Genomic DNA, 27,319 nt, shown 5'->3' with positions numbered 1-27,319 from the left:
ATTTAGCAGCATCTTCACCTCGCTCAGACACGCCTATTATCATTAACAGTCAATGTAAAAAGTTTTCCTGTTAGTATCTGGAAAATGAATGTTTACTACAGAATGAGACACATGAAATCCCAGTTATTTTAACTCCTCAAAAATACTTCAAACAGCTGTTATATGAAATATTTTCACTTTCTTAAAACAAGCCTTTCATAGTATCTTTCTCCCCTAATTGCACAACGCACAGGTCTCAGTCTAACATCTGGTTTAGCACACCCTGACAGGTAGAGACTATCACCGCTGTCTGTATGACTGAAATGGCACCATCATTCTAAGAACGTCTGAGAATGCTCTTTTTAAAAAAAAAAAAGTAACTGTCATTCTCATTGTAGTCATCCTACCAGGTAGGGGCAAACTAAGCAGAGTATCTGATTAAAATATGATTTTGCTAAAAACCAAACCGAAACAAAACCCACCACCACCAAAACAAAACAACCCCTCTCCCCTCCCCCCCACCTGCCCCTCTGAACTCAGTTTTCAAGATCTAACAAATAGATGCAATGAGTGTGGTGTTTGGGTTTGGTACCCCCCACCCCTTACAACCTGCATGTGGACACCCAGATAAAACCTGCAGACACTTTGATACAATCTTTGCGTGCAAACTAAGCAAGCGCTCTTCTCTTATTGCTTCAGAATTGTACTTCTCATTAGCAACTACATTAACAACAGTAAATGGTCAGCCACTAGGCTCCACTGTGCTAACTGCTTGATTTAAAAACACTATGTGAACCTGCAGCGAAAGGTTTAGGGTTTAGCAAACACACATAGTTAAAGCAAATGGCTGTTTGGAGATTGCTAACTAGGGAGGCTCTTTAGGCAGTATTCTCCCTGGGATGGAAATAGAAGGAGCAGAGAGGTTTTCCTGCCTAAACCTTGGTGCCCATGCTTCATGTGTTTCATTTCGTTAAGTAAAGTAAATTTATGGAAACAAAAAAAAGAAAATAAGTGATATTTGCAATATAAAGTACTATGGTGCGGAAACTGAAGAATCTTCTCATTCCATTCATTAGGGAAGAGTGAGCTCAGCCCACTTTTGGCATCACAAATAGAGTATTTTCTAACTCATAACAAAAAGGCATCGTATCTGTCCAGATAGATAGCATATCTTATTTACAGCGTATGTAGGTCTCCTATTACACAGTATACAAACACAGTTTAGTCATGTTCAGCATATAGTGCCAATAACAAATCATTAAAATAGTCAAGCAACAGCTCTGCTAACATTGCTGCTACCTACAACACTCGATCCATTTCTCAAAGCAGCCTCTGAGCGATAGGATCACAGAATGTGTCTCCTGGGAAAGGAAAATAAAAGTCTTATGCTGGTGTCACATTTAAAAGCTCTGCCAAACTTAAACAAAACCAGAGAAAACACATCCTGAAAAGTGTAACAATGAAACAACGTAGTGGTACAAATTTTCCTTCGAGAATTTCAGATTCCCTCTAAGAGACTGAAATCTCAGTATTAAGAGCCACAAAGATGACCTGTACTATACACAGTTTTGACTAACATTTTCCACATACATTGGGATCCCAAGCCCCCACCACCTCTTTCCCCCCACAACAACCAACTTTATAGGCTTTTCAAAATCATCTGTAGTATACTGGTGTTTTGAGGGGTTTTTTGAGACTTACACTTTTCCTATACTGCATCAACTCCATTTTTCTTTTCCTTGTGCACATAAAAGTCTTTAAGAGCCCCAGGAAGCAATACTGTTTTACAGCGTCTAAGCCCCTCTTCCTTCAGAAATAGTTCTGAGGAAGTTGCCTTTTGATAGCATTCTGTGTCACACTTTGGTGTTGGAAAAGAATTCAGAAGCCAAGTGCCTGTCACCAGATAGAAGAGAAATTAAACAAATAGATGACTTCAGTTTAGACACCTAACCTGGTAAGTGATGGTGAATGTTACTATATACAACAGCTGACATTATAATATAAAATATGGTCACAAAAAGAGCTAGTCTTAGTCACATGCTATATTTTCGTTTTGTTCTTGTTAAGTAGAAATTTACATCAGCGTAAGTTTTGGTCGATGAACTTGAACCTAATACAAATTCTATCAATGAGCCTACTAAGGGGAGAACTGTCATTAAACAAAAGGAAATATGTTGTAAAACAAAAAGGTATAAACAACATTGCTTTTTAGCAGTAAGCTATCTAATGAAAAATGCAATTAAAACAAATGTAACAAAAAGCACAGAAATTCCATTACATCACACTCAAAAATACAGCAGTTGATCACGCATAAATACTCAAAGAGATAATATAGAACCCAGCTAGATCTCTCAGGAAATTAAGCCACAGATCACTATATAAATACTGAACAATGTCCTAAGAAAAGAAAATGCCTTTTTTTTTTTTTTAAAGCAATGTGTTTTTACAAGTGTGAATATATAGTACTAAACATTAAGTGTCACTCTACAAGGCTCCACGTTATCAGGTTCTCTCTCAGGCTACTTTACCATTATTCAAATTGCACTGAATTACCTTGCGTACAAGCTTTCTAACGTCAGTACTTCAACCTTAATGGGCCACCAGGTTGGCTCCCAAGAACAGCCCAATAAGCTGCTTTCTAGGTATTGCCTTCCGTTATTTTGAAAGACACATAAAAGGGAACCTTCACAACAGTTGTCTAAATCAAGAGACATCAAGAATTTGTGAAAGATCAAGAATGCACCAACATTAAGCCAAAAGAAGCTGGAGCAATGGAGCTGTGTGTTGGTTGCTGCTTTTAATATCTAGAATTCTGCTCCCATGACATCATTATTTTTTTAAGGAAGAAAAAAACCCAAAGAAATTAGTGTTCTTTCCTAATAAGAGCTATAGACTTTTGACCAGTTAAACACTGACGTTAACAAGTTTTACAAAAAATGTTTCAAGTATCCTTGTTTTAATCACAGTGAAAATGTAAGACCAAGATGTAAATGTTGAAGTGAATGATTGAAAGTTTCTTAGATGAAAAAGGCAAAGGTACTAAATCAAAACATATAAAAATGCTTAAACGCATTTCCTTCATGTGATATGAATAGAAAGGTTATCTGTAAAAAGTTAGAAAAATTAAAATAAATTACATATTTAAGTACACTTTCCCTTCAACATTTTTATAAAAATTCAGAATAGTGTACTTTTGAATATACACAGAGTAAAAATGCACAGGTGCTGTGGGTTATCGTCAGTATCTACACAACGTCACATTCGCATATTTGCTGCAGTTGATTTTGTTACTTAAGCTCCTCTCGAGAAATCTCAATATACCCAGCTAATTGGGACCCACTGTGGTTCCAGCCTCAGTCTCTCGATAGCAGTCTGTAGCTTCTCAAAGGCTTTGTCTAGGTTGTCATTTACAATGGTCAGATCAAAATAGTGGTTGTATGCTCTCTGGATCCGTGCACTTTCATCCACTGTTTTTTTCAAATCAGTGTCCTGTTGAAGAGATTTTAGAGACTACTAAGAACGTAAGACTTGGCAAATCCTTATAAATACAGAAGAAGTATCCCTTCATGACATACTGCAACTGACTATTTAAAGCTATATACTGAATATATTTTAAAAATAACGAACGCTTTCATTTATAGTAAATCCACATAGAACTTACTTAAGCTAAAATGCACTGAAAAGGCTGAAAATGTTATGAGTTGTGCCAATAATGTTAAATATGGCAACCCAATGTCTGCAAATCTTGCAATTTTTAAGGAAGTCAATAGAAGCACATGAACTTGGGCTGGTATGCATCATGGGCAGTTAATAATTTTGTACGTGCAACCGAGGATCCAATCAGAATAAAATTAATGCTTTAAGAATGACTGAGTCAATCAGTTATGTAAATATATTTGTGCCCTTTTTTACTTCCACAGAAAGCACCCCAAAATCACAGAATTTAAATCAGTATGAAATAAAAGACAATGAAAGATACATTTCTAGTAGAATAAAGCTCTAGAATACTTTACTGCATTTAGAGGCTACATTTCAGCCTTGTTCACCTGACATCAGTTCCTCATTTGTAAACTACTGCTGCATTATTTTAGTTCTGACATGAGCTGCAAAATATGCAGGAAATTTATATTCCTATATTATGAAGCCTTCATGAAGTGCTGCCAATGTGCATTTTTTTTATGTTTCATTAGTCCTACATTCTTAGAAAATTCATCTCAACTTCTTACAAAAAAATTGCTTTTGTGCAAAAGTGATGAGATTTGTCCCCTTGACAATATTTATTTTAATATTTTCAAGTCCAGATACAGTTGTAAATACAAAAGCCAAATGAAAAAGTAAGTTTGTGAATAGCCTTTTCTTCACAGTAAATGAAGGAGACAAGAAAATGTGGCACCACAAGAGACAGAATTTTTGCAATGGAATGGCTTAGGATCCTAGAAATAATGTAGACAGGCCCACTAGCAAGCAGAACATAATACTTTAAATGATGTTTGTTTTTCATTTGTTCAAGAAGTATAAGAATATGAAATGGGAAATTATACTCTTTATGTACATGTGCACAGATATGGTTTAGAATCCATAAAGATACATAAATGTGTATTTTAAAGGTAACTATCCTCTTTATTATTCATAAGGATAAGCAAAACAAAGGCAAGGATGTCCCTTAGGGAATCAAATATTAGGAAGTGCAGGAAATTATCTTTATACTTCTCTGGACAGTTTTAATCTTGCCTTCTTGTATAGGCACCACAAAATTCAGGGTTCATTAGGGGCAGGGAAGCAGAAAGGCAGAGCACCCACAGAGATACTAGAAGCTGTAATAACCAGAATCCATGACTAACACTGGACAGTCTCTCATGTGGTTAAAAGAATGGGATCTCACAGGTTTGAAAAGAAAAAAAAAACACACTAAAAATCCACATTCATTTAGTGGAAATTAACCCACCTCCCCTTTTATTGCTTTGAATGCCCTGTCAGCATTATACAAGATACTGCTACTATCTAAGCTGCAGCACTATTGTTGCGAGTTGTCAGCAAACCATGGCTTTTCTCAAGTGGGGAAGCCGTACTGCTGAACAGAGAGGATAGTCGTCTTAACTGCTCAATCTGGCTTTTTTTGCTTTGATCCTGCAGCTGGGAAAGTTCATGCCCATACAGAATATTTGCTGCACTGGCGGAAGCATGTCTCACTTCCCTCTACTACACACTGTATCTCAGAAAAGGAAAGAAGATCTAATGAACAAAATGTGCCACTTTGCTTTACATGGTAAATCCGATGAACTTAAGAGGAAGAGAAGCTATTCAATACTTCTTACTCTGGCAGCTTGCAGCCATTCCCAGTGCAGCACATGCTGCTACTGCAGTGGAAACAAGGCCTAGTTGCATTCTCTTGTTGGTTGGAGGATTTTTAATGCAGGCTGCAATATCTTTCCTAAGGATTACAGAATACATTTTTAAAGCACACCTGTATTATAAGACAAACCTGAACAAAACTTTTTGAAGGGAGAGATGGGGAAAGTGAAGGAAAGATATTGCAAATAATCAAAGGTGACACTTCCCAAAGAACACATTACAAGTAATTTCTGTAATCAACACTTCTCTGTAAGAGGTCTATTTTTAAGAAAGAAGCAATCTGCCTTATACATAGCATTTGATTAACTTCTACTAAGTAATCAGCAAAAGTCTTGCCTAACTTTTCTTAGAGACATTACTTTCAGAACAAATTCAATCTAAAATGAAAGGTTAAAAAAAATAATAAAAAAATGTAAGAACATCCTGTTCAAAGCAAACTAAATATGAAATAATCTGCTTACAGTGAGAAGTTTGGTTGTAATTCCAGCATCTACCACAGCCTTGTGCATAGCACGCAAAGTCTCCAACTCTGGAGCAGCAATAAACACTACATAGGGCATGAATTCTGAAGTCCTCAGTATTTTCAGGGCCTAGAAGCAAAGAAAAAGAAAAAAAACCTCTAAGTTTGAGAATGACTCACCACATGTCCCCATTACTTAAGGGGCACTGCAAAACTAGTCTGTTACAATGGGCAGAAAACATAAGCGAAGATTCTTATTTCTATTTTGGAAACTCCTACACTGCCTTTTGGAATGCTCAACATCATTCTTTCCTTGGGTAAAAAGATTATTTACTACTCTGCAAGACTCCTCTTCCATGCAGAATTTAAGCTGGGTTTTTTTCCATCTTTCTAACTCATTCCAACTAAGTGCCACAAATGCAAGAATCCAGTTGATATCGTCGTCTTTAAACCAGATAAGCAGCCTTCAAATTTAAAGGCATATCTCTTCAACATTATACTCCTACAATTGTAGTGTAACATTATAAATGATATACCTGTGGATTCACATCCAAGATGCAAGTCCTTCCTGTCTGAACAACTTCAAGGATAGAATCAATTTTGGTGCCGTAAAGATTTCCTTCATATTCTCCATGCTCTAAATATCTGCCAGCTTTAATATCCATCTCCATTTCAGCTCGTGACACAAATCTGTATGCTTGCCCATCCTTTTCATCATCCCTTGGCTTTCGTGAAGTAACTAAACAAAAAATTTAAAATATAAATGGAATGTTTTCTTTTTGTATTTGGAATACAAATATGAGACTGGACTGCCTATTAAGTTAGGGAGAGTATCATACACGTTAATATACAATTATAATTGTTCCAAATACAGATTAATTCATTATTCTAGTGTAAGTTTCAAAACTGAGCACAGCCCCTCCTGTTCCCTTTATTTGTATTCTTTCCTATATGTTGCTTACCCACCATTTGCTTATTTCCTTTGTATTACTCCTTCACACCATATACAATACTCACTCATGTAATCTTTTTAATTATTCACTTGATAAAATAATTATTTAAGTGAATTGGAAATCAACTGGAAGTTTAACTCTCAAATGCCAAATGTACTTCTGAAAATTGAGGCCAGCTAAGATTACTGATTATCCTACCTTAAATATAAAGTAGAGAGGAGATTCTATATACAAGAAACTATGTACTGCATGTGCTTGACTACATTGTCAAATTGCTTCGTGGGAAAAGTTATTTTTTATGCTTTTGAAGGGTGTTCAAGACCTCCAAGTAAAAGCATTTTTACACTGTGTTGCATTACTTTATGTATTTAAGCATCTCTATAGCATTTTAGAGAAACCAGTAATTTTGAGGGCTTTTTAAAAAGGGAATAAAGAATTTTAGAAGTAATAAAAGGTTTCTTAGTATTTTTCCAATATAAAATAATGATATTTCCAGGGGAAGATTTCTTTAAAAAAGTAACACTGAAAAGTCAACCTTGTTATCAGTCACACATACCAATTCTTAGTGCCCTGGCCAGTTTTGGTGTCATTCAGCAGATGAGAGAGACTGGTTCTCATGTTGCACAATTTATCTTTCAGACCTGTCTCTCCTCCCCTATTACCAGATCTACTTCTTGTCCACTAAAAACAGAAGGCAACAGACTTTTTTGAAATTCGGAAAAGCAGGTGGCAGGAGAACAACAATGTAGCTAGGGTAGACTTCTCTGGTCAGCAGTCAAGCAGGAAGGGGCAGTTAAAAAAAAAAAAAGATCTTGTGAATGAGCAAAGTAACTATCTGGAAGGAAGGCAAGAACACAATACTTCAGTAAGGGAGGAGGTTTTTTTCTGAAGTTGATAGGGAGAGAAAAAGAAAGATCATGGGCTTGAGGCTAGATGTATTAAAGCATCAGATTATCATACACATCTTGGAGACCACAAACACTTCAGTTTTATTGGAGGTTTGTTGCTTTTCCCTACATTTCTAATACTAAAGTAACAATTTATAATGCCTAGGGTGCTTCTACAGATGGAAAACTGAACGGCAAACCTAAGAAACTCCACTGGCTGTTCATTACAGAACACTACTAAGAACTTCTAGAATCCCCTCGCTAACTGATGGTGACTGACACTGAAGAAACCTAACAGACTGTGATACAGTACATACAGAAATTGTTTTTCTGCAGCATCAGTGACATTTAACTGCTAGTTACAAATATTTTCACTGGTCATCATATGGTAGTTCAGTTCTCTGAGAAGATGAAGAACCTTTTGTTTTCCCACTCTATAACAATTTTTATACTCTGACAAAATTACTCCTACCTTGAATCACGGGGATAAACACCAGGTATTTTCCAGATAATCAGAGATTCAAAGTATTATAATACAATAGGAATGCTGACAACTTACATGGCACTGTAGTTCCAAACCTAGTAGGATTCAGTACTATAAACCTGTTCTTCAAACTTCTTCGCCCCACTCCCTGGGCCCCAATTAAGACTAGTGTTTTCCTCTGAAAAGGAGGCATTTTGGCTACTTCCTCATAGATCTGGATTTCATGACGATCAAATTCTACATTGAGAAATGTACAAAAAATAGTTAATACACAGTCAGTACTGTAAGAAAAAAAAATTAAGCAGTCCTGCTATATATCAACAGACCACACGTGAATATAAAGAGTACCCAAAGGGCATTTAGTCTGATACAAGCTTTCTTGCTTTAAATTACTATGGCAATAAAATAGTTACCCCTTCATGGACAGCATAAGGTCAGATGATTACCTTTACTTCCAAGGAGAAAATTCGAGACTGATCAGAATGGGAAAACTGTGATTAACAATTAGTGACCTTTCACAGAATCACAAAACAGTTGAGGTTGGAAGGTACCTCTGAGGGCATCTGGTCCAACCCCAATGCTCAAGCAGGGCCACCTGGAGATGGTTGCCCAGAGCCATGTCCACGGCTGTTAAGTATCTTCAAGGAGGGACATTCCACAACCTCTCTGGGCAAACTGTGCCAGCGCTCCATCAGCCTCACAATAAAAAAGTGTTTCCTTCTGTTCAGAGGGAACCTGCTGTGTTATTGCTTGTTGCCTCTGGTCCTGTCGCTGGGCTCCTCTGAAAAGAGCCTGGCTCCGTCCTCTTTGCACCCTCCCTTCAGGTATTTATACACATTAATGAGATCCACCCCCGCGAGCCTTCTCTTCTCGAGGCTGAACAGTCCCAGTTCTCTCAACCTTTCCTCATAGAAGAGATGCTCCAGTCCCTTCATCATCTTCGTATGCCCATGTTTCTCTTGCACTGGGGAGGAGCCCAGTACACTTCAGGTGTGGCCTCACCAGTGCTGAGTAAGGGGGAAAGATCACATCCCTCAACCTGCTGGCAACAAAGCTTTCACTCTTTTTCTCTTTTAGCACACAGTTCTTCTCTGACTTCCACCTACCAAAAGATGTACTCAGCACCACCGTATCTTCACTGGTCGCTATTGCTTTAACCATAAAAACATGATCTATCAAATTTATAATCAAATATTTTACTGCAAATTTTTCAGCTTTGGATACACTAGACTTTCCAAGTTTAGAAGTTTAGAGAACTTTGACTCATATGTAATGTTAAGAGATACCTGCATTTCTTGTAGTGAGATACATCATCTTTTTCTTTTTTTTGCTGCTTATTGTTCCGCAGAAAGGCCCTAGAAATGAAAATTGAGACCAACTCATCATTTTTGTTAAATGTGTTTTTCTGAAGCTTATTTACATGAACATATGCAAGTTTAGATTAATTAAATTTACAAGGACTATTTTAGAATTTTTTATATTCTAGGGCAGGAGATCACATCTATTTTCATCCACATCAAATGGTATAGTAAGAACATGGAGAAAAAAATGCATTTTCCTAGAAAGCTTTGTAAAAAGCAGCAGAAAAATCTATCAAACATGTTTAATTTATTAACTTTCAGTGCATACTATAAAAACATAATTAAAAAAAAGAGAGCTAATTCTTATGCCTTCCCCACCTCATTTAGCTTTTCATCAGCAGGTGGCAAAACTGATTCATGTACCTTTGAAGACTAAGCATAGACTTTGGCCCCTCTGCTTCAGCCAAAGCCAAAATATAATAATTAGCATTTTGCAATATTCTGTGTATTCTCGCACAGCAGTTTTCTAGTATCTATGAAGTCAGGAAAAGCAAAACAAATGGAGTCAGAGCAAAATCTATTCCTGAAATTCATTAAATCTCACCTGAGTTGTCCCAGTCCCTCCTAACAAAGGCTTTTCTCTTCTCTTCCAGGAACTGGCTAGGAATAAGGCCTGCACTTCCTCCTTCTTTGACATGACTAGCCTGGGGAAAAGAAATAAAAATCATAGGTAACTTGTGAGAAGCATTTTTCCGACGTGGTGTTTCGACATGGTGTTGACCAACTTTCACACTGCCAGAGTTTTTCAATGGTAAGTATTGATACATTTACTAATGAGACTTGAAAATTCAAACTCAGATGTGGATATTAAAATTCTGTCTTAGAGTAACAGTGCCTTGCCACTGAGTATTAAAATTCAGGAAACTTAAATAGAAAGAAGTTTCATTACTGGTTCCCATTGTTAGTAAGCTACTATAGCCATAAACCTTTGGCATCAAAATCCTAAATGGAATTCTATGGCTCCAGACATTGAACTCTCAAGTGACAAAACTCAAGACCTTCTAGTACACAGTACACTTATTCTGTATTCTTGAGCTGCTCCAAACAGGTTCCAGTGCAGCTTATTAACTGTCATTTCACAGTGAATGCCATTAACACGTGCCTAATCATGCCTTCAAGCTTTTTGCACTAAGTAACTACAGATTTAAAATCTTAGTAACTTAAGTATTCCTAGCAATTAAAGTTTGGCTAAGATTCTCTCTAAAATAATTTCATGGCAAGCTCAATTCTCAGCAAGCTGAACACATACAAACACAGAGTTATGAAATATTACACTTTTCTTCTCCATAACTGGTTGGCCTGTCTCTTGCTAACGGGAACTGTTTGCTTTTCAACTTGTACACTTTTACCTATGACTAACTGATTTTTTACAGCTAGCAGGTTTTCAGTAGGAGTCTAGCATTACTAGAAAGCACAAGGAAAAACTAACTTTTTTTTCGCAGTGGCATGATCTGCATAGCAATACTTGCAACACACTATACTGGTTTAACGCATTTCATTTTTGCTACTGATCGAGTATTTAAGTTTTATTTCTCCTGGACTCCCACAAGTTACAACTGGAGAATTTACAAAGCAATACAGAAGACAGCATGTAAGCTAAATGTCAAACTACTCCGGAGTTTTGGAGTGTCTAACTTCTGAAACTAATTAACTTGGCAGTAATAAATTTTCTGCCTTCCCTCACACTTTTTATTCTCTTGCTTTCTGTTATTACTGTCACTGACAAGCAACAGAATTCAGCAACAGTTGTTGATGTATATTCAGACTTTGTTGCTTTTAAAGAAGTCATATATATATTGCTCTCAAGTAACGTTTGGTTTGGCTCACTATTGCTTGTTATCTAGCAAAGGGTGAGCAATTTAGGGATAGAAAGGGAAATCAATAATGCTAAACTCTTTGCCTAGAATGCCACTGCCACTTGGAATTTTGAGTATCTCGGTTGAGAAAAGTGTCTTAAAGGTTCACTCATCCCACTTTCAAAGGCACTAATGATGTTTAATTGTGTGTATAGTGTCTTGGAAAAAATAAAAATAGCATAAGCACTGGATTACATTTGTACTGAAGGACTGAATGCAGAAATACAACCTTAAAGCAGGATGAACTGCCAATATTTGAAATAGTGCCAAACACTTTGATTATGAACATGCATGTTACAGCTCACAGACATTGATCACCACTGTGGAAATAAAAGATACATCTTCTGCAAACAGCTATTCTCACCCCTCTTCAAATCCACAGGGTTAATTTCCCTCTCTCTCCCCTCAACTCTGAGCACTCAGGAAGGGGTCCACTTCCTCCACAGTCGCTGTCAGGGAAGGCTTACCACAATTAACATGGTCAACCTAAGACTTTCTGCTAGAAATTGTCCACTTAAACCGATTTTGGAATGTCTAGGCTTATGATACAAGAACAAAGACAAATAAATAGCAGTAATAGCAAAATAAGTTGTTACCTATACAATTTATACCATTCAATTTTCTCTAGTATTTCAACTGTTAATATCTTGACATTAGCTTGACACTGGATTGCAGTGTAAATATTTTTTCTTATATCTACTGTTAAATGGAAGTAGATCATAATTTAAAGTTTCTTATTAAGGCAACTAGTAAAGCTTTTCAGTTTATTTTATTTTTTTAATCTTTTTACCAACCTGCCACCAATTTGGATCTTCCCGGTTTACAATCTGAAGAATTTCTCCTTTAGAAAATTTCAAACCTGCTTCTTTGCATGGGATGAGGTTGTCATTATATGGATTATAATCAAAATGACACTTCACAAAAACCTGAAATGTGTAAAAATTTACAAAGCTTAAACATTATAAAAGACATTCTTACTAATTTATCTGTCAAACCGAAGTAACCCCTTTACCTACAGCATAAAAAGTCTGACATGATCAAAGTTGCATTTGGCAAGTAAAATACAATCTATGGAATAAACTGGCATATACCCGCTGAGAGAGTAGAATAATCAGCAGTGCAAACCTTGGCTGAAGGAGCTTCATGACAAAAATAAAACAAAAACAACTGCTCTATTTGGACAATGTATTACAAAACACATTTTTGCATTTCAGTATATACAACTCAATTAGTATTCTGACTTAAAATTTCTTAAAAATATAAAAAAAATTCTCAGAATGTGAGTACTGTATTCAAGGCTTATGGAATCTTAAGAACTAATTTTGCCATGAACTCAATGGTTTAAAACAAACAAGATATGTGACTGCTTAAGACTCAGATTTGATGCAGGGGAAGAAACAGTAAGTTGCATCAGTACACTGGAAACATCTTTGACTTTTTTCTACCAGGTTGGGGAGCAAAGGAAGCAGTGCACCTGCCTCAAATACAGCACACTCCCTCAGCATCTACTTAATGTAAGCATAGTCTGTTATAGTCACCGACATTAAGACCCACTACCTGAAGGAGTGTCTTAGAAGATGTTTCAAAGGCACTGATATAGAGCAACAAGTTACTTCTGCAGTGGAGAAATTGAAAGCCTACAGCAACAACAAAAGGATAAGGAATAGCCACCATCCAAGTTCCTACTCAAGTCAGTGAGTTCAAGCTCATCTGTTGAATTCAGTATGTTTCTGAATTCTGTGAAACAGATTACTTGGACACTGATCATGTTATAAACACATGCAGTTCACTGCAGTTTAGTGTGGTTGTGGCTAGGTCATCAGAGGTCACTGGATGTCAAAGAAACATGCTTTATATGTACTATACAATCTTACTACTATCTTAGATATTAATTAGAATTTTTTAGGCAGGCATATTAGGCGTGGTATTAATCTACTGAATAAACCCATTTCCAAAATGTACTTAAAGGTGAACACAGGTATCTACATTTTAGCTTTCCTGCTAGTCTTAAATACACAAAATAATCAAAATATATCTAATCCAACATCTTAAAATAATCTTACACAATAAAGTACCAAGCAGAAGTTCTTTTGATAGAATTGTTAGAAGTGTGCTACTGACCTGTTGAGGAATAACAGTGTCTCTGTAGCTGGGGAGAATCTTCAGAGTGACACTGCCACTAATACTTTTCAGCAGTTCCTGCAATTCCTTTGGATTGTTTCCAACCTCATGGCCATTCACCTCTTTAATAATGTCACCTACATGCAGAAGACCTTGTCGATCTATCATTCCGCCATGAAGAATTCGCGCTATTACCAGATCATTGTTCTCAACTCTAAACGTAACACCCTGAAAGAGGTATGTGACATCTAGTTTACCATTGTTTGAATTTTAATTTCATTTTACCATTCTCTCAAGCAAAAACATACAGCTATGGGATATTCTGTCTGAAAGCAGACAGTAGTAGTTACTACAGTGTAACATTTCCTAATACACAGGAATACATCAGGTGACACAAAAGTGCTTCCAGACAAGGTTTTCATACGACTGAACGACGACTGTATTGTTCTCGATTGCATGCAATCCTGTCATTTTGTATCAGGATCAAACAGATGTTGTATTAGTCAGTTATGCTAGCAAGTCATTCAGCCTAGTGACTGCCTAGTCACTATCCCGTAATTTCTTAAAGAGAACAGGATGGAGATCCTGAACACAAGTATCTTCTTATTTCAACCTCTCAATACCGATCCTATCACCCATTAAATTACACAACATAATAATGGAAATACTTAAAACATAATGCAAGAAATCAGGCATATGCAAACGTTTTCACTCGCACTTTAAATTAAAGACACAGTCATCTTCAATTACTTACCAGTGGTTCTCCTGCTCTTTTGTGAATTCCAAGGATACGAATAGCATCTACTGGAACAATCTGGTTGTTCACTGAAGAATTATTGACTTCTGGGCTAGAAGGAGGGGAATCATAACATTTTGAAGCCACAATATCATGTGCTTCCAAGAGTGACTGCAAAGGAACAGAAAAAGCCTTTTTTTAAATCATTAAAGAACCATTTGCAAAAGAATTTATTGCTGAATAACCATTGAATCTGCCCTTTTAGGACCAGATCATGAAACTCTTACTTCACATGGAATGGAGCAAAAATTGACATACAAGTACTCACAGGGACTGATAAGCCTACTGTCTTGAAAAATATGCTCTCTTTTGTAAATACAAATGACTCTTAAGGAAGTATAGGAGAAATGTAATTAATTTGGGAGGACTATGTGATCTTGCAAGGAAGAAGATGGAAAAAGGAGTACCTAAAATAGTCTTTCACCTAATGAGACAGTATCCGAGCAAATGGTGAAAGTAAACGAACAACCCACTGCAAAAAAATGAAGATAACTCATCATTAGATACTTATGTTTAATGTAATAAAATTTTCCTCCACAGTAATTTGGATAATTACAGGTATGCAAAGATTTCTAGCAATCTGCAGAATGAGTGCTTTCTGCTTGCATAAAGCCAAGGCAGAATTCTAGCACCAAATAAATACAAGTTGACAGAATTAACTTTCTGGAAGACAAGATCTCTGACCTTACAGTTAATGGTGTTTTCACCAGTCCTCATACATAAATACAAAGCAAAAGGAGGAGATCCAAATAGATATAATCATCTTTGGAAGACAATGCAATTTAGACTTGATTTCCTCATAAAAGATACTTTAAGATTTAAAGAAAATATTTATAAGACAATACATACAGGTAAAACAAGATCAAACTTGTGAAATTAGACATTGGAGACTTTCTGTCTTAAATCGGAAAAGGGACACCCTATAGCCACCATACATGGTAGTTCAAGATAAAGCATCCTACAGCACAGAGAGTCTCAGTGACAGATACAGAAAGAGGACAAGAAGCAAGTAGAAGAGATGCCCACTAGGCCTCAAACAACATAGCTCTGTTTCATTCAGTGACCTGATGAGATACGGTTTTAAGTCAGATCACTGACTGGTGTCAAATAAGTAGCTAAAAAGAGAAGACACCATAGGGACTGTCACAGATAGTGACATGCACATGCCAGAGGAAGACAGCAAACTACCAGAAAGCAGAGCAGGTGAGCAGGCAACATTTAAGCAAATTTAACAATTTTGCTATGCAGTCTGTTCAATCCTTTTGTAAACCACCTCTAACCCAAAAGTTGTACAACCATATTAGTTCAGCGCTAAGCTCAACATGCAAGCCCTCAAAGTGTCACGAACCTGAACAGTCATTTTAATCTGCCCATTACACGATGATCCTGCTGATATTTCAACTTGAGGTTAGAAGGAGGTACTAATTCACCGATTCTGCCCCTGCCATTAAGGCTGTAAAGACAGCTGCTTATTGTGGCTGCTCTGATACTGTGGACACAAACCAAATCAAATTAAATAGGTAAAACAATCATTTATTTAAATCAAGCAGCTGTCAGATGGTAGCAATTTCTAATCCTTCATTAGCCAAGACACATCCAATCCAGAAACCAGAACAGATTTCTCTTTGCCAATGTTTGCAAGAAACATTCTTAGATCTTTCTACATTTCCAGAATGAAACCAACTAGCATCAACTACACATTTTAACACATTACCACTGACAAAACCAGGTAGATACACCGGTATCATACTTCCAGTTTTCTCTTTTGGTCACATGCTAGAACAAATTGTCCCCAAACTTTCTAGCCACAAACCACTAGATTTCTCATGGAAAGCATAACCATGCTTGTACAGTTCCCTGCCCTTAACGGTCATATAATTTATGGATTATAGTCTGATCCACAGTCAAAAAAGTCTACTAAGCAAACAGTCTGTGCCATCCTTTTCAAATTAACATGCTCTGTAAGATTCTTCAGTTCTTAAATCTGATCCCATTCCACATTCTGATCTATTTATTCAGTCAGTTTTATGGATAAGCATGAATTCTTTCAATGACTACTTAGCCATCTCTCAATCACAAAATCTTTTTCCTGCTATTTAAGTGATGGATGAGTCACAGAAGTACTATCACGGACTGTACACTGCTGCCCACAATTATAAAACGGTTTCTTTAAGAAAAGTAGTTTATCGGTTTCCTCAAAACAAGCCATATTTAACTTACCACCTTCCCATACCTAACTCTCAGTTCTGAAACTCAAGAATCTATACCAGTTTTATGAGACTGTTTCCAGCCAGGTCAATGGCATACAGTCCTGAAGAACACTTAAACAAAGCCACCTGGCAACAGGGGCCATGTGTCTGTATCCACTGCTGGACTACTCTCCAACATTTTACGTTGCTTTGTTACTTTCTTATTCCAGTAATATGGATGAGTGATCTGAGAAATACAGCTGCATCAACTTCAGTTGTTTCTTTCTTATGTTACTGGAAAAAGTGATATCCTCTGCTCCTGCAACTCCAGAGCTCCCCTGGAATCTGACCTTTCTGGTGCTGGAACACCTACAAAACCACTGTCAAAGTCTGCAAAACAACATGGACTGAATAATCAACAACCATAAAATGGTTCAAAGTTTCCTCCATGCAGTGTATGTAAACAGGATCAGCTGACTGTCCAAGACTGGATGACTGTAGAAAGGTTCTCCTGGAAAAAATGGCAATGTTGCCGGAATACGGCATTTAGAAGAACTCTATGTGTATCACAAGAGATATCCCACAATGGATATACAGTCCTGTGGCAAATAGTATGGCCCCTTTATGCAAGATACTGTCATAAAATAAAATTGGGGGCTGGGGTGGGGGAAATACACAAAAGCAGAACAGCTCTATGGTCTTGAATTCAGGGCTCCTGTCATAACACTTCAGGCCTCAGATGTACTTAAAATACTTCCGTTCCTCTTCTATGCACTAAATATGTGCTAGTCTTCTCTGATAACACTGTTTAAAAATTAGAACTTAATAAATGGACTACAGGCCCCTAATGTACATGTGAAAAGAAGACATTTTTAAAGGCTGTTCTGGAAAAGTGAGGAAATCATTTAAGATCTTAAGAGAAATCAGGGGGGCTGGTAGGGAGGCATGAATGTGTGGGAAAAATAACCCTATAAATTAAGATCTGTCTAAGAAGCAACTTAAGATCACTTTTCTAAATTAAACATTTTAAAGGTATGATTAGCCATTATAAAACTAACTATTAGAAGAAAATACTGGCTGCTTTTCCGATTAATTATTTTATTGCCAGCAGAATTTACTACTTAGGATGAATGGCTTGCATAATTCTTGGAAAGTTGAAAGTAACTGAACAAGTTCTTCCATAAGCAGCAGAAATGATTCTTCTGCATGTTTAACCACTGCAGCAGTGTGATACTTTCAACTCCTCCCTCTTCCCTCAAGGCAACCTCTCTTACCACTCCTCTTCTGCTCTCCAGCTACTGTCTGGTAAGACTTGCTATAGGCTTTTCCATGCACTGCATGTGCCACCCAGCTCTCCAATACATACTGTCCTGATGGCCAGCCATCAATCCTGTGAAACTCCTAAGAACTTAGTATCTTCCACACTTCGACCCCTGAAAAGTTCAGTTAAAACTAAAAGGGGTAAAAAGTGGAAAGGAAGAAAAAGAAAGTAATGAAAGGAGAAATGAGAAAAGGGAGGGAACAGACAGTCAAACATAATAGTATAACCATACATGCACCTGTACTCCAGAAGACAATCCCTCCCCAATGTTCTTCTATAAAAATGTATAAAAGAAATTAAGTTCTGTAATTTGGTATTTTCAGCACTAAATGATACATTCAAATAAGCTATCGCACTGAGGACTTGTATACCACATTTGATACTTGTATGCCGAGGTAGGTTACAACTGTAAGATGACGCTGTGATAAAGTGGAACCATTCATTTGTAGAATACAGAATCAGCCTCTAAAACAGTTACACAATAGTGTCCATGAAACTTTAAGAGAGTCAAGTCAAGGTGGCTTGTTTACACATTTACTGAACTGCAGAAAGGATGCAAATTACATTTTCTATAATTACAAATGACATCGTATTTTTCCTTTCTTCCTTACAGGTGCCTTCCTGCAGAACTTGGAATATGCCTCCTTGCACCAAATGAGGCAGAAAGGATAGCACTTATTTCTTCAGTATTTGGTTAATTTTCTGTTTCTTTTTCAAAAGAGAGAGACATACAGCCTCCCCAAGACTTAAGACAGAATATTGTATCCACATTTTGGTCTGCAAATTGTCCTAAAAGCTCTTCTAGAGTGGTCGTAACTACGATATCAGTTAAATAAAAACACTTAATCAAAATACTGCTACTTTGGCCTCAGTTGTCTTTGTTGCCTGCTTTCAGATGGGGAACGAAAACACAAAATTAAGGGCCCAAAAGTACACCCTAATTTTAGGCTTCAAAACAGAATCATATCAGATCTACTTTTTAAAAGTAGAGTAGCTAGTTGCTTTTTGGCTATAGGTAGCAGCCAAAGCTGCTCATTGTTTCTGCAAATGAGACTGAAGGCCTCGTAACAGGCACTTAGAAAATAAAAAAAAAATACAAGTTAAACCTGCTTCAGACAACTTTTTTTTTTTTAAATGAACTCTAATTCTGACTGAGTGAATGATAGCTTAGTTCTCCAGGGCAGCATTTAACTATCTTAACCATCAAATAGTGTTTTATCTTCCTTTTGTACCTAATTCTTTCTGTACAATCCAGGTTTTCCAGCAAATGAAGTAGGGAGCTCTAGAAATGGCTTATTTCTCTTACATACCCATGACTCGCCCAACAGTATAGTGAAAGAAGCAACATGCAATCTTGTTCATAGCATGCAATAATCGTGACATGACTTTTTAAACTGGGTTCCAAGGAAAAGTCAACAACCTGTGACCCAGTAAGTCTGATGTTGATACTAAACAAATTAGAAGTTTCCATAAAAAACAGAATGATTGGACAAAATAGATCATGGGAAAGCATCAAAATGCTTTAATAAAGGGAAGTCATGCTTCTCAAATCTAGTTAAGTTCCTTGAAAGAGTCACCAAGCATGGCAACGAGGCTGTTACAGTTGATAATATAGATCAATTTCCAAAAGTCCTTTGATAGACCCCTTTATCAAAGTCTTTTAAAGAAACAAAGCTACTATAGGATAAGCTGTAAGGCTCTCAAGTGGATGAAAATACTGGTTAAAAAGACAGAAAAATTACGGCCAGGAATATAGTATTATTAGTTTTCAAAATCCATGTCACCACGGGATTTCCCACAGGCATGTGGGATCAGTTCTACTCCTGCCAATACACTGACATGTCAGATAAGTGATCTAGGAAATGGGGGTGAGAAGTGAAATGACGGTGTTTGCTGATGCTGCTAAACTATTTAAGGAGTAAAACAACTGATTGTAACCTGCAGGAGCACCTCATGAGCAACAGAGTGAGAACAAGGCAAATGAAATTCAACACAGACTGCAAGGGAAAACACAATCCTAGTTTAACACTAACTGGCAGACTCAGAAGTGGTATCTCTGAGGTGTAAACAGTAGAAAACCAAACCAAAAAAACAACCCACTTTATGTTTACTGAGCCTAGAGGTACCTCTTCTTTACTGAGACGGTAGTCAAACACTGGAACAGGCTTCCTAGAGAGGTGGTTGATGCCCCATGCCTGTCAGTGTTTAACAGGCATTTGGACAATGCTTTTAATTTTTGGTCAGCCCTGAAACAGTCAGGCAGTCGGACTAGATGATTATTGTAGGTCCCTTCCAGCTAAACTATTCTATTCTATTCACCAGCTGTTAAAAAGGCAAACCAAATACTAGGAATTTTTAGGCAATGAGTAGGAGATGCAACAGAAATTATTACACGACTTCATAAATCCATGCTGCTACAAGTGACTCTGGGAAGCTGTATACAGCTTTGCTTCCCTTCTTTTTATTTATTTGAGACAGACAGAAACACATATAAAATGAGGTCTCTCAAATCACAAGCAACATGGAAAAGCTGATTAAGAAAAACTGTTCACTTTCTTCCTACACAAGAGCAAGGGGATATTAAGTGAAATTGACAGGAGACAGTCTCAAAACCAAAACAACATAGTCTCCACTGATGTGGGATGTTGTGAATGCCACATTTTTACATGGGTTTAAAAAACAACTGAACAAGTTGATGGAAGAGAACACCACCACAAGTGGGTGATACTACTTCTCACTCAGAAGTCAGAGCAACAGATCACTAAATCCTCACAAAACATTTTGGAAGGTATCACTGTTGGCTTGCCCTAGCCTTACAGTCTTCACTAGATGCCTACTACTGAGGACAGGGAAGGAAAACAGAAGAGATATTTGTTAAATGGGCCTTTAACGTACAATTAGGAAGCACTAACAAAAGATCAGAGCAAAACTGTAAAGTTAACATAGCATATATGCAATTTAAAGTTTGTTCTTTATAAATCAAACAACAAAAAATGTACAAGAAATAGCGTAAGTATTGGCGTTTTTGTTCACCAGCTACTTTGGAACTTTAGAATAAAATGTGCAAGTTGCTTAAGCCTGAACTAATGGAGTAACTGACATCATCATCATGTTGTGCCTCTCTGTAAATATGACCAATGAACAGGAGTGAATGCTGGGTTTACCTTAGTATTGGCTATTCACCCTAATTAAAATTCTTATTTGATCTCAGTCTCCTATAGGCCATTTCCAGTCTCCACCACAAAGATTCTTTGCCCAGCTGGTCTCCGGTCTTTGCCATCTCTCTCCAGAGATCATCGCCACAGTGCCTTTCAAGTCAGTCTAACTCCAGCACTTCACTTATTAAGTCCTTTTCATCTTTTGATTCATTCTCTTTAACTTACCAGCTTTAGTTTCTCTACCTAACACAATGGATCTTTGTCCAGTCTGTCACTGCACCAGTCGGCCCCGAGTTCCAATCTTTTTGCACTGTAACTACCAATTCCTCCAAACTCATCCTCTCCTTTTCCAGTACCAATTTCTGCTAAGGGATCGAAGACTGATTTACAGGGTTACTCACCATTAAGTCTCCAAATCATAGTCTTTGATCCCTTAGCTATGACGCCCTTCTGGACAAATAAGAGCACAAGGGAGGACAACATACTGCTCTTCACAAGAGAAACTGTCAGCACTCAGAAGAGCTACTACCTCAAAAGCAGAGGTCTTAAAGCATTCCCTCTTCCAACAGTCCACAACACAGCTTGACAGCATTTCCAGTGTTTATCTATGTTAAACAGTAATGCATCTCATTGCTATGTTTGTATAATGTATAACTGCAAATTTAGAAAGAAAATGTGTGTTTAAACTCATACACCCAAAAAATGTCTATGACTCTACACCTGTCTGCCAAAAGAATCACATTTATACTGTGGCAAAAGGTTTGCTTATGTTCTTCTACAGGACACCTATAGCTAAGTACTAAAAACAGCTGAAGACTGCTTAGAAAGTCCAGAATCTACCAAGGATTTACAAACCCTAATAATCTTCAAGGGTCAGTACGGAAGCTGGTAATAGAATGGCAGGTATGGAAAAACATCTGCTTTTGAAAAGCATATGTCAAAACTTCACTTATGTTTAGTAGAGCAACACTGAGAGGGATGCAGAGTCCCAACTTAAGCTGCAGTGCAGATCGCGTCATAGAAGAATCACAATCATTCACTTTGCAAACTGTACATAATGTCAACAGCTGAACTGAAGTGCAGAATGGTCAGTATCAGGAACTGAGACCACCTGGAAATGCTAAGGATGAAAACTTCAAGGAATTGTTACAGAAACTCCACTTATATAGGAAGTAAATGTTTGTCCAAGATTTCTAACAGAAACTCAAGTGTATTTTAATATGAGACAAGGTATTCTTTAGGCGATATCAAAGAATAAAATCATGCTCAATCTTAACCTCACATGGCTTCTGCTTTAGCTTTCTTTCGTAGTAAAATCCCACATATTAAAGTTTGCTACAGTTCAGGTTTTGCTTCATTATTATTCCTAGATCCATATGTGGACACTGATATAGTAAATTGGCAATATACAGTAAAAAGGTGGCACCTGAAAATGAGGCTCCTTGAGTATTCCAACCAATTCTGCAATATTTTCATCTTTATTTATTAAGGGACTGATGTCTTCAAGAATTTCATTCACCAGCTCCAGGTTGTTGTCACTGACAGCCTCAAGTTTAGAATCTTCCAGTCGTTCGTGAGCCTGTAAGATTAAATATATGAGACTATACAGTAAGTTTCAAGTAGTTCCAATTCATGAACCTTTTCATCCATTTCTTGGTGAAACATTTAGCAGGAAAGCTGGAAAAGTTACATATAGTATAATCTGTATATTTTATCTTTGTAACTGCTGAAGGACTTTGCATGCTTAACTACGTGACCCAACAAACTTTATAAGCAGCACCTGTCAGAGATGCTTGCATGTCCTTATTTCCTATAACCTCTATGCTATATACACCAAACAGTCCTCTCTAAACAGTATAGCGCCTTGGATCTTTCCTGCTTCAGAACCCAATACAAGTACACCTTCTAGAAGGACAAAAGAAGAAGGAACTATGGGATCTGCTGAGAAAAAAATAAAGTCTGCAAAAGAAGCATTTACCTCAGGCTCCTCTCATTCAAATACCTTCAAAAGAGCAAATTTTAAAGGAAAGTCTGCATAAATAAAGGAAATTCTAAAGAAAAGTCTGCGGCAAAGGCAGCTAACAGTATCCTGGGCTGCATTAAGAATAGTCTTGCCAGAAGGTCCAGCTCTACTCAGAACTGGTGAGGCCACACCTGGAGTATTGTGTACAGTTCTGGACATACTGGAGAGAGTCCAGCAAAGGGCCACAAAGATGATGAAGGGATCGGAGCATCTCTCCTCTGAGGAAAGGTTGAGAGAGCTGGGACTGTTCAGCCTCGAGAAGAGAAGGCTCGCGGGGGTGGATCTCATTAATGTGTATAAATACCTGAAGGGAGGGTGCAAAGAGGACGGAGCCAGGCTCTTTTCAGAGGAGCCCAGCGACAGGACCAGAGGCAACAAGCAATAACACAGCAGGTTCCCTCTGAACAGAAGGAAACACTTTTTTATTGTGAGGCTGATGGAGCGCTGGCACAGTTTGCCCAGAGAGGTTGTGGAATGTCCCTCCTTGAAGATATTTAACAGCCATGGACATGGCTCTGGGCAACCATCTCCAGGTAGCCCTGCTTGAGCATTGGGGTTGGACCAGATGCCCTCAGAGGTACCTTCCAACCATTCTGTGATTCTGTGGTAACTTTTCATCTCTTTCTAGAGCTATTGCTGCAGACATAACCCTTCCCTAAACACTGCAGATACTTAAATTCATTGAAAGGTAGGAGCTTTGACCTGCAAGAGAAACATCTCATAAATCCAAATGCTTCACTTATTTATTACAGGCAGTGCTGTATCACAAAATTAGGGAGTAAGAGGAGGCCAAAAATAACGAAGATTCTCAATGCACTCAATTAAGAGTTATTTACAATCATGTAGCAACAAGCTCAAAAAAGAACAATCGTTTTAGCATGTAAAAACACGACAAAAACCAGATGTAATTGGGAGTCATCTATATATACATCCCATACATGTAACTTGAAGGTATGCACAACACATCTACTTTTTTATTAGTGCTTTTAAACAGATGTTAAAATAAAATTTTGCTAAAACCAGAAAACCTTGCTTCCTGAAATCATCTGGGTATTAAATTCTACTTCATATCTATAAAATGGTATTTCTGCAGGACTGATGATCAAACACTGGAAATGCTAACTTAACATAGAGAAAGACATTTCAAACATTCCCCAACACCAACACGCACAAACCAAATGACCATGATTACAAAGCTATAGGAAGCTTGGCACCTACACACATTCTCCTTAACAAGGGAATGCTATTTTGTACATAATACATACAGTAAACAATATCCTTCTTTTAAAGTTTACTTCTTTTATAGCAAGTAAAATCACAAATCTACTGACTTTTAAACATACTGCAACTGCAAAACCTTTATAAAATTAGAGAATATGGGTTACCTTTTTTCTCACTCCTTTTCTTTAAAATACTAGCACTAACACGGAGTGTAATCTAAATACAATTATCTTCACCCTTCACTCCAAAATCAAGGCCATGTATATACCAGGAAACAGAAAGTTTATCAGTCAACAAGCTCTGATCCTGTAATATGCTGGGGAGTAGCAGGATATGGAGTGATAGGAATAATTAAAAAAAAAAAAAAAGTAAAAAAAAAGAAAGAAAGAAAAAAAAGGAATTGCTAACTTAGATATTGCAATTATTTTTTTTAGTTCAGTTCATCATTTCAGAAAGTGATACTGAATTGAGTCTTTTGATTCATTCAATATTTATTATACTCGCCAAATGTTGAAATAGTAAGGCTTTTGCCTCCAACATCCTAAATACGTAACTCAATGTTTATAGATTACTCCTAAGATGTTTCCTCGGTCTGGGTTAGGCATCCACCTGGTATGCTGTAGGCTATGCTACAATACTAAAAGCAATAGTGTGACTGCAGAAAGGAAGATAATGTTTTGAGGTTCAAAAGAATAGCTAACAATCCAGGAGAAGTGAATTTTGATAAGACAGTTCAGTAGCAAAACTGAGTAAAATTCATGCATGTTCCAAACTCAACAACTGTTTTCAAAAAAGCTAACAATTCTAAAGGCTAGTTAGGATTGAGCATATACATCAGTAAATGACAGGAAAGTGCATTTTACGGTGATTACAGTTACTTTCCCTTTCACCTACCACCCACTGAAGAATGGAAAGGTACAGTACAAGAACCCTATCTGAAAAAAGGTCTAATTTCTACCTTGATGCCTTTATTCTACACAGAAAAAGTGTGAAATAAACTTAACACAATTTTAAAAGATTAGCCAAACTTTGCATTGCAAATATTATGAACTATTATGCTTATTGCTTGCCTTCATTTTTTTAAGGACTGAAAAGAAAAAATAAGTTTGTATGGCTCATGGCACATTTCCCTAAGTTGTTTTTTTTTTCCTTTTTGCGATACTTTACACAATGATTAGTCTTAATAACTGACTAATAAAGGAAAATGAAAAAGCATTTACATTTCTGGCCTGGTCTGAAATTAATCTGCTTAAATAATCTGACCATCTCAGAGTCCTGAGACTTGCCTATTCTGTTAAAACTAGCCCTTCTAATAGAAAAACAAGTTTTACATATTTTTAGAGACAAATGGATATATCTATATACCTCATGAAATGTGATGTCATTTTGATCTTGTCCTTATTTAGCTCTGCTGGTTAGGACTGAGTTTTTGGGTTTAATTCCGAAATAATTACAAAAGAAAATATGAGTGAGGTCATGTTATATGAACACAATTAAAACCTTTCAGCATTCTAGATAAAGCAAGTCTCTAGTTAAGAGTCTGTTTCCATTATAAGCACTTTTTTACATCTGCTAGTCATTAAATTTCACATAATTGTAATTGGCCATTAAAGCACAAATTCTTGATAAGAAAAAAATGCTTTGCAATGAACATTTTCTTCATGATAAATATTAAATTAAAGATGACGCATGCAGCAGATACTGAAGTTGGAAAAAACTCTAAGTAAAAAATGCTTTTACTTACTCCACTAAATTTAGTACACAAATCTTTCCTTCTGCAGTCATCCCACTAGCAGATGAGACACATCCATTATTTCTAAGTTTATTACTATGCAATGTCTTCCACTTACAACCAATTTTTTTGAACAGCTTAAAGAAGTAAATTCTTACGTTAATTCTTTAGAGAAGTTTTCCTTTCCAGATTTTTATCTTGAGCAAAATCCCTGCTCAACAATCCTTTAGCTTTACAGAGTATTTCATAGCTGCCCAGAGGACATTTGTTTCAGATGTCTATTCATATTAAAGAGACAGCTACATTTAAGTTAACTTTTTTTTCCTCATGAAAGGAGCTTATTTTTATGAAGTAAGATTAAGAAAGAATATAAGTGCTGTGCAATATTGACTGCATCTCCTACTACATTTTAATTACAGAGTCCAAAGATGTTCTTGCAAATATCACCTTACATATTTATAAATATTTACCATCTACAAATAAAAGACATTCATAATGCTAGACCAAAACTAAGGATAGCCCATATCTCAGAGAGCTGACAACCAAAGGTCCCAGTATTACTCTCAGATCCAGGAAAGGGCATGGAAAGAATATTTCACTGAGCTGATCAGAAAGTTGTTTTGAGCCAAAGACAAAAAGAAAACTTGTTTACGCCATGGGGGAAACAAGGTTATTGCTCTCACTTTTCATCTTTGGCATAAATACTAAAAATCAGAAGGCATATGGGTTTTACACACAACAGTGGTCACGAGACTATATTAAAACCAACTGCTTCTAATTTCAAGTATTTTCACATTTTCTTTGTAATAATTTTACCACATTATTTCTGGAGTCTCTGAATTTTTCTTCTTCCTCTAGATTCTTCCATATAACAATGAATCAGCATGCACAGAAATTACATTACACCAAGTCTTCACCTTCAAGAACTCCTAGAACTCCTTCAAGTCTTTTAGTAAGAGATACCGTACGTAAAAGCCATTGGTAATACCGCAATCCATACTCAATGTTCACACAATAATTTAAAGAGTTAAAATATTCCCAGATTCTACTCAGAGCAGCAAGTTTAAATACCTTAGCAAGTGATCTTACAATAGGGTTTTCCATAATCCCTTTAAGAAAAATCAGGTCTATTTCTTCAGCGCCTGTCGATGTCGGCAGATCAGTAAGGTTATCCAGGACCTGCTGCATGGCTGCTGACAGAAGAAGGGCGGGGGGGGGGGGGGGGGGGGGGGGGGGGTAGAAAAGTAAGTACTGATCAAAACAGGCTTGCATAAATATCAAAAGCTCTGGGAAACACCACAATATTAACTTCAGAGATGTTAAGCAACCAACTACATCTACTGAGAGCAAGTGGACAGAACACAAAAAGAACTTTTGTTGTTGTTGTTTGAAAGGTGGAAATAAAGGATCTAGCCAAACCCTTATC

The 27,319-nt window shown here is 36.9% G+C and overlaps 1 protein-coding gene across 1 annotated transcript; it reads right to left on the bottom strand.

Annotated features, from left to right (window-relative positions):
* Positions 1–3,291: 3,291 nt before the first annotated feature.
* On the bottom strand, positions 3,292–27,081 carry PALS2 (protein associated with LIN7 2, MAGUK p55 family member). Its single transcript, XM_009810386.2, has 11 exons — positions 26,965–27,081; positions 22,344–22,496; positions 14,208–14,360; positions 13,454–13,681; positions 12,127–12,258; positions 10,021–10,120; positions 9,402–9,470; positions 8,191–8,352; positions 6,328–6,530; positions 5,793–5,921; positions 3,292–3,468 (listed from the first exon to the last, which is right to left on the bottom strand). The coding sequence occupies exons 1-11, from the start codon at positions 27,079–27,081 to the stop codon at positions 3,292–3,294; spliced, it is 1,623 nt and encodes a 540-aa protein (XP_009808688.1).
* Positions 27,082–27,319: the final 238 nt, after the last annotated feature.

The sequence above is a fragment of the Gavia stellata genome, chromosome 6 (assembly GCF_030936135.1).
Source record: "Gavia stellata isolate bGavSte3 chromosome 6, bGavSte3.hap2, whole genome shotgun sequence".
Taxonomy (NCBI): domain Eukaryota; kingdom Metazoa; phylum Chordata; class Aves; order Gaviiformes; family Gaviidae; genus Gavia; species Gavia stellata.
The sequence above is the reverse complement of the archived record's forward strand: the minus strand, read 5'-3'. Positions and strand labels throughout refer to the sequence as shown.

Excerpts from the sequence above, each read along its gene's own strand:
- PALS2 (XM_009810386.2), bottom strand. The coding sequence starts at position 27,081 with ATGCAGCAGGTCCTGGATAACCTTACTGATCTGCCGACATCGACAGGC. Across the intron at positions 12,259-13,453 it reads ACACTGTTATTCCTCAACAG|GTTTTTGTGAAGTGTCATTT; the intron begins GTCAGTAGCACA and ends TACACATTTCAG. Across the intron at positions 6,531-8,190 it reads GTTTGGAACTACAGTGCCAT|TTACTTCACGAAAGCCAAGG; the intron begins GTAAGTTGTCAG and ends TTTTTTGTTTAG.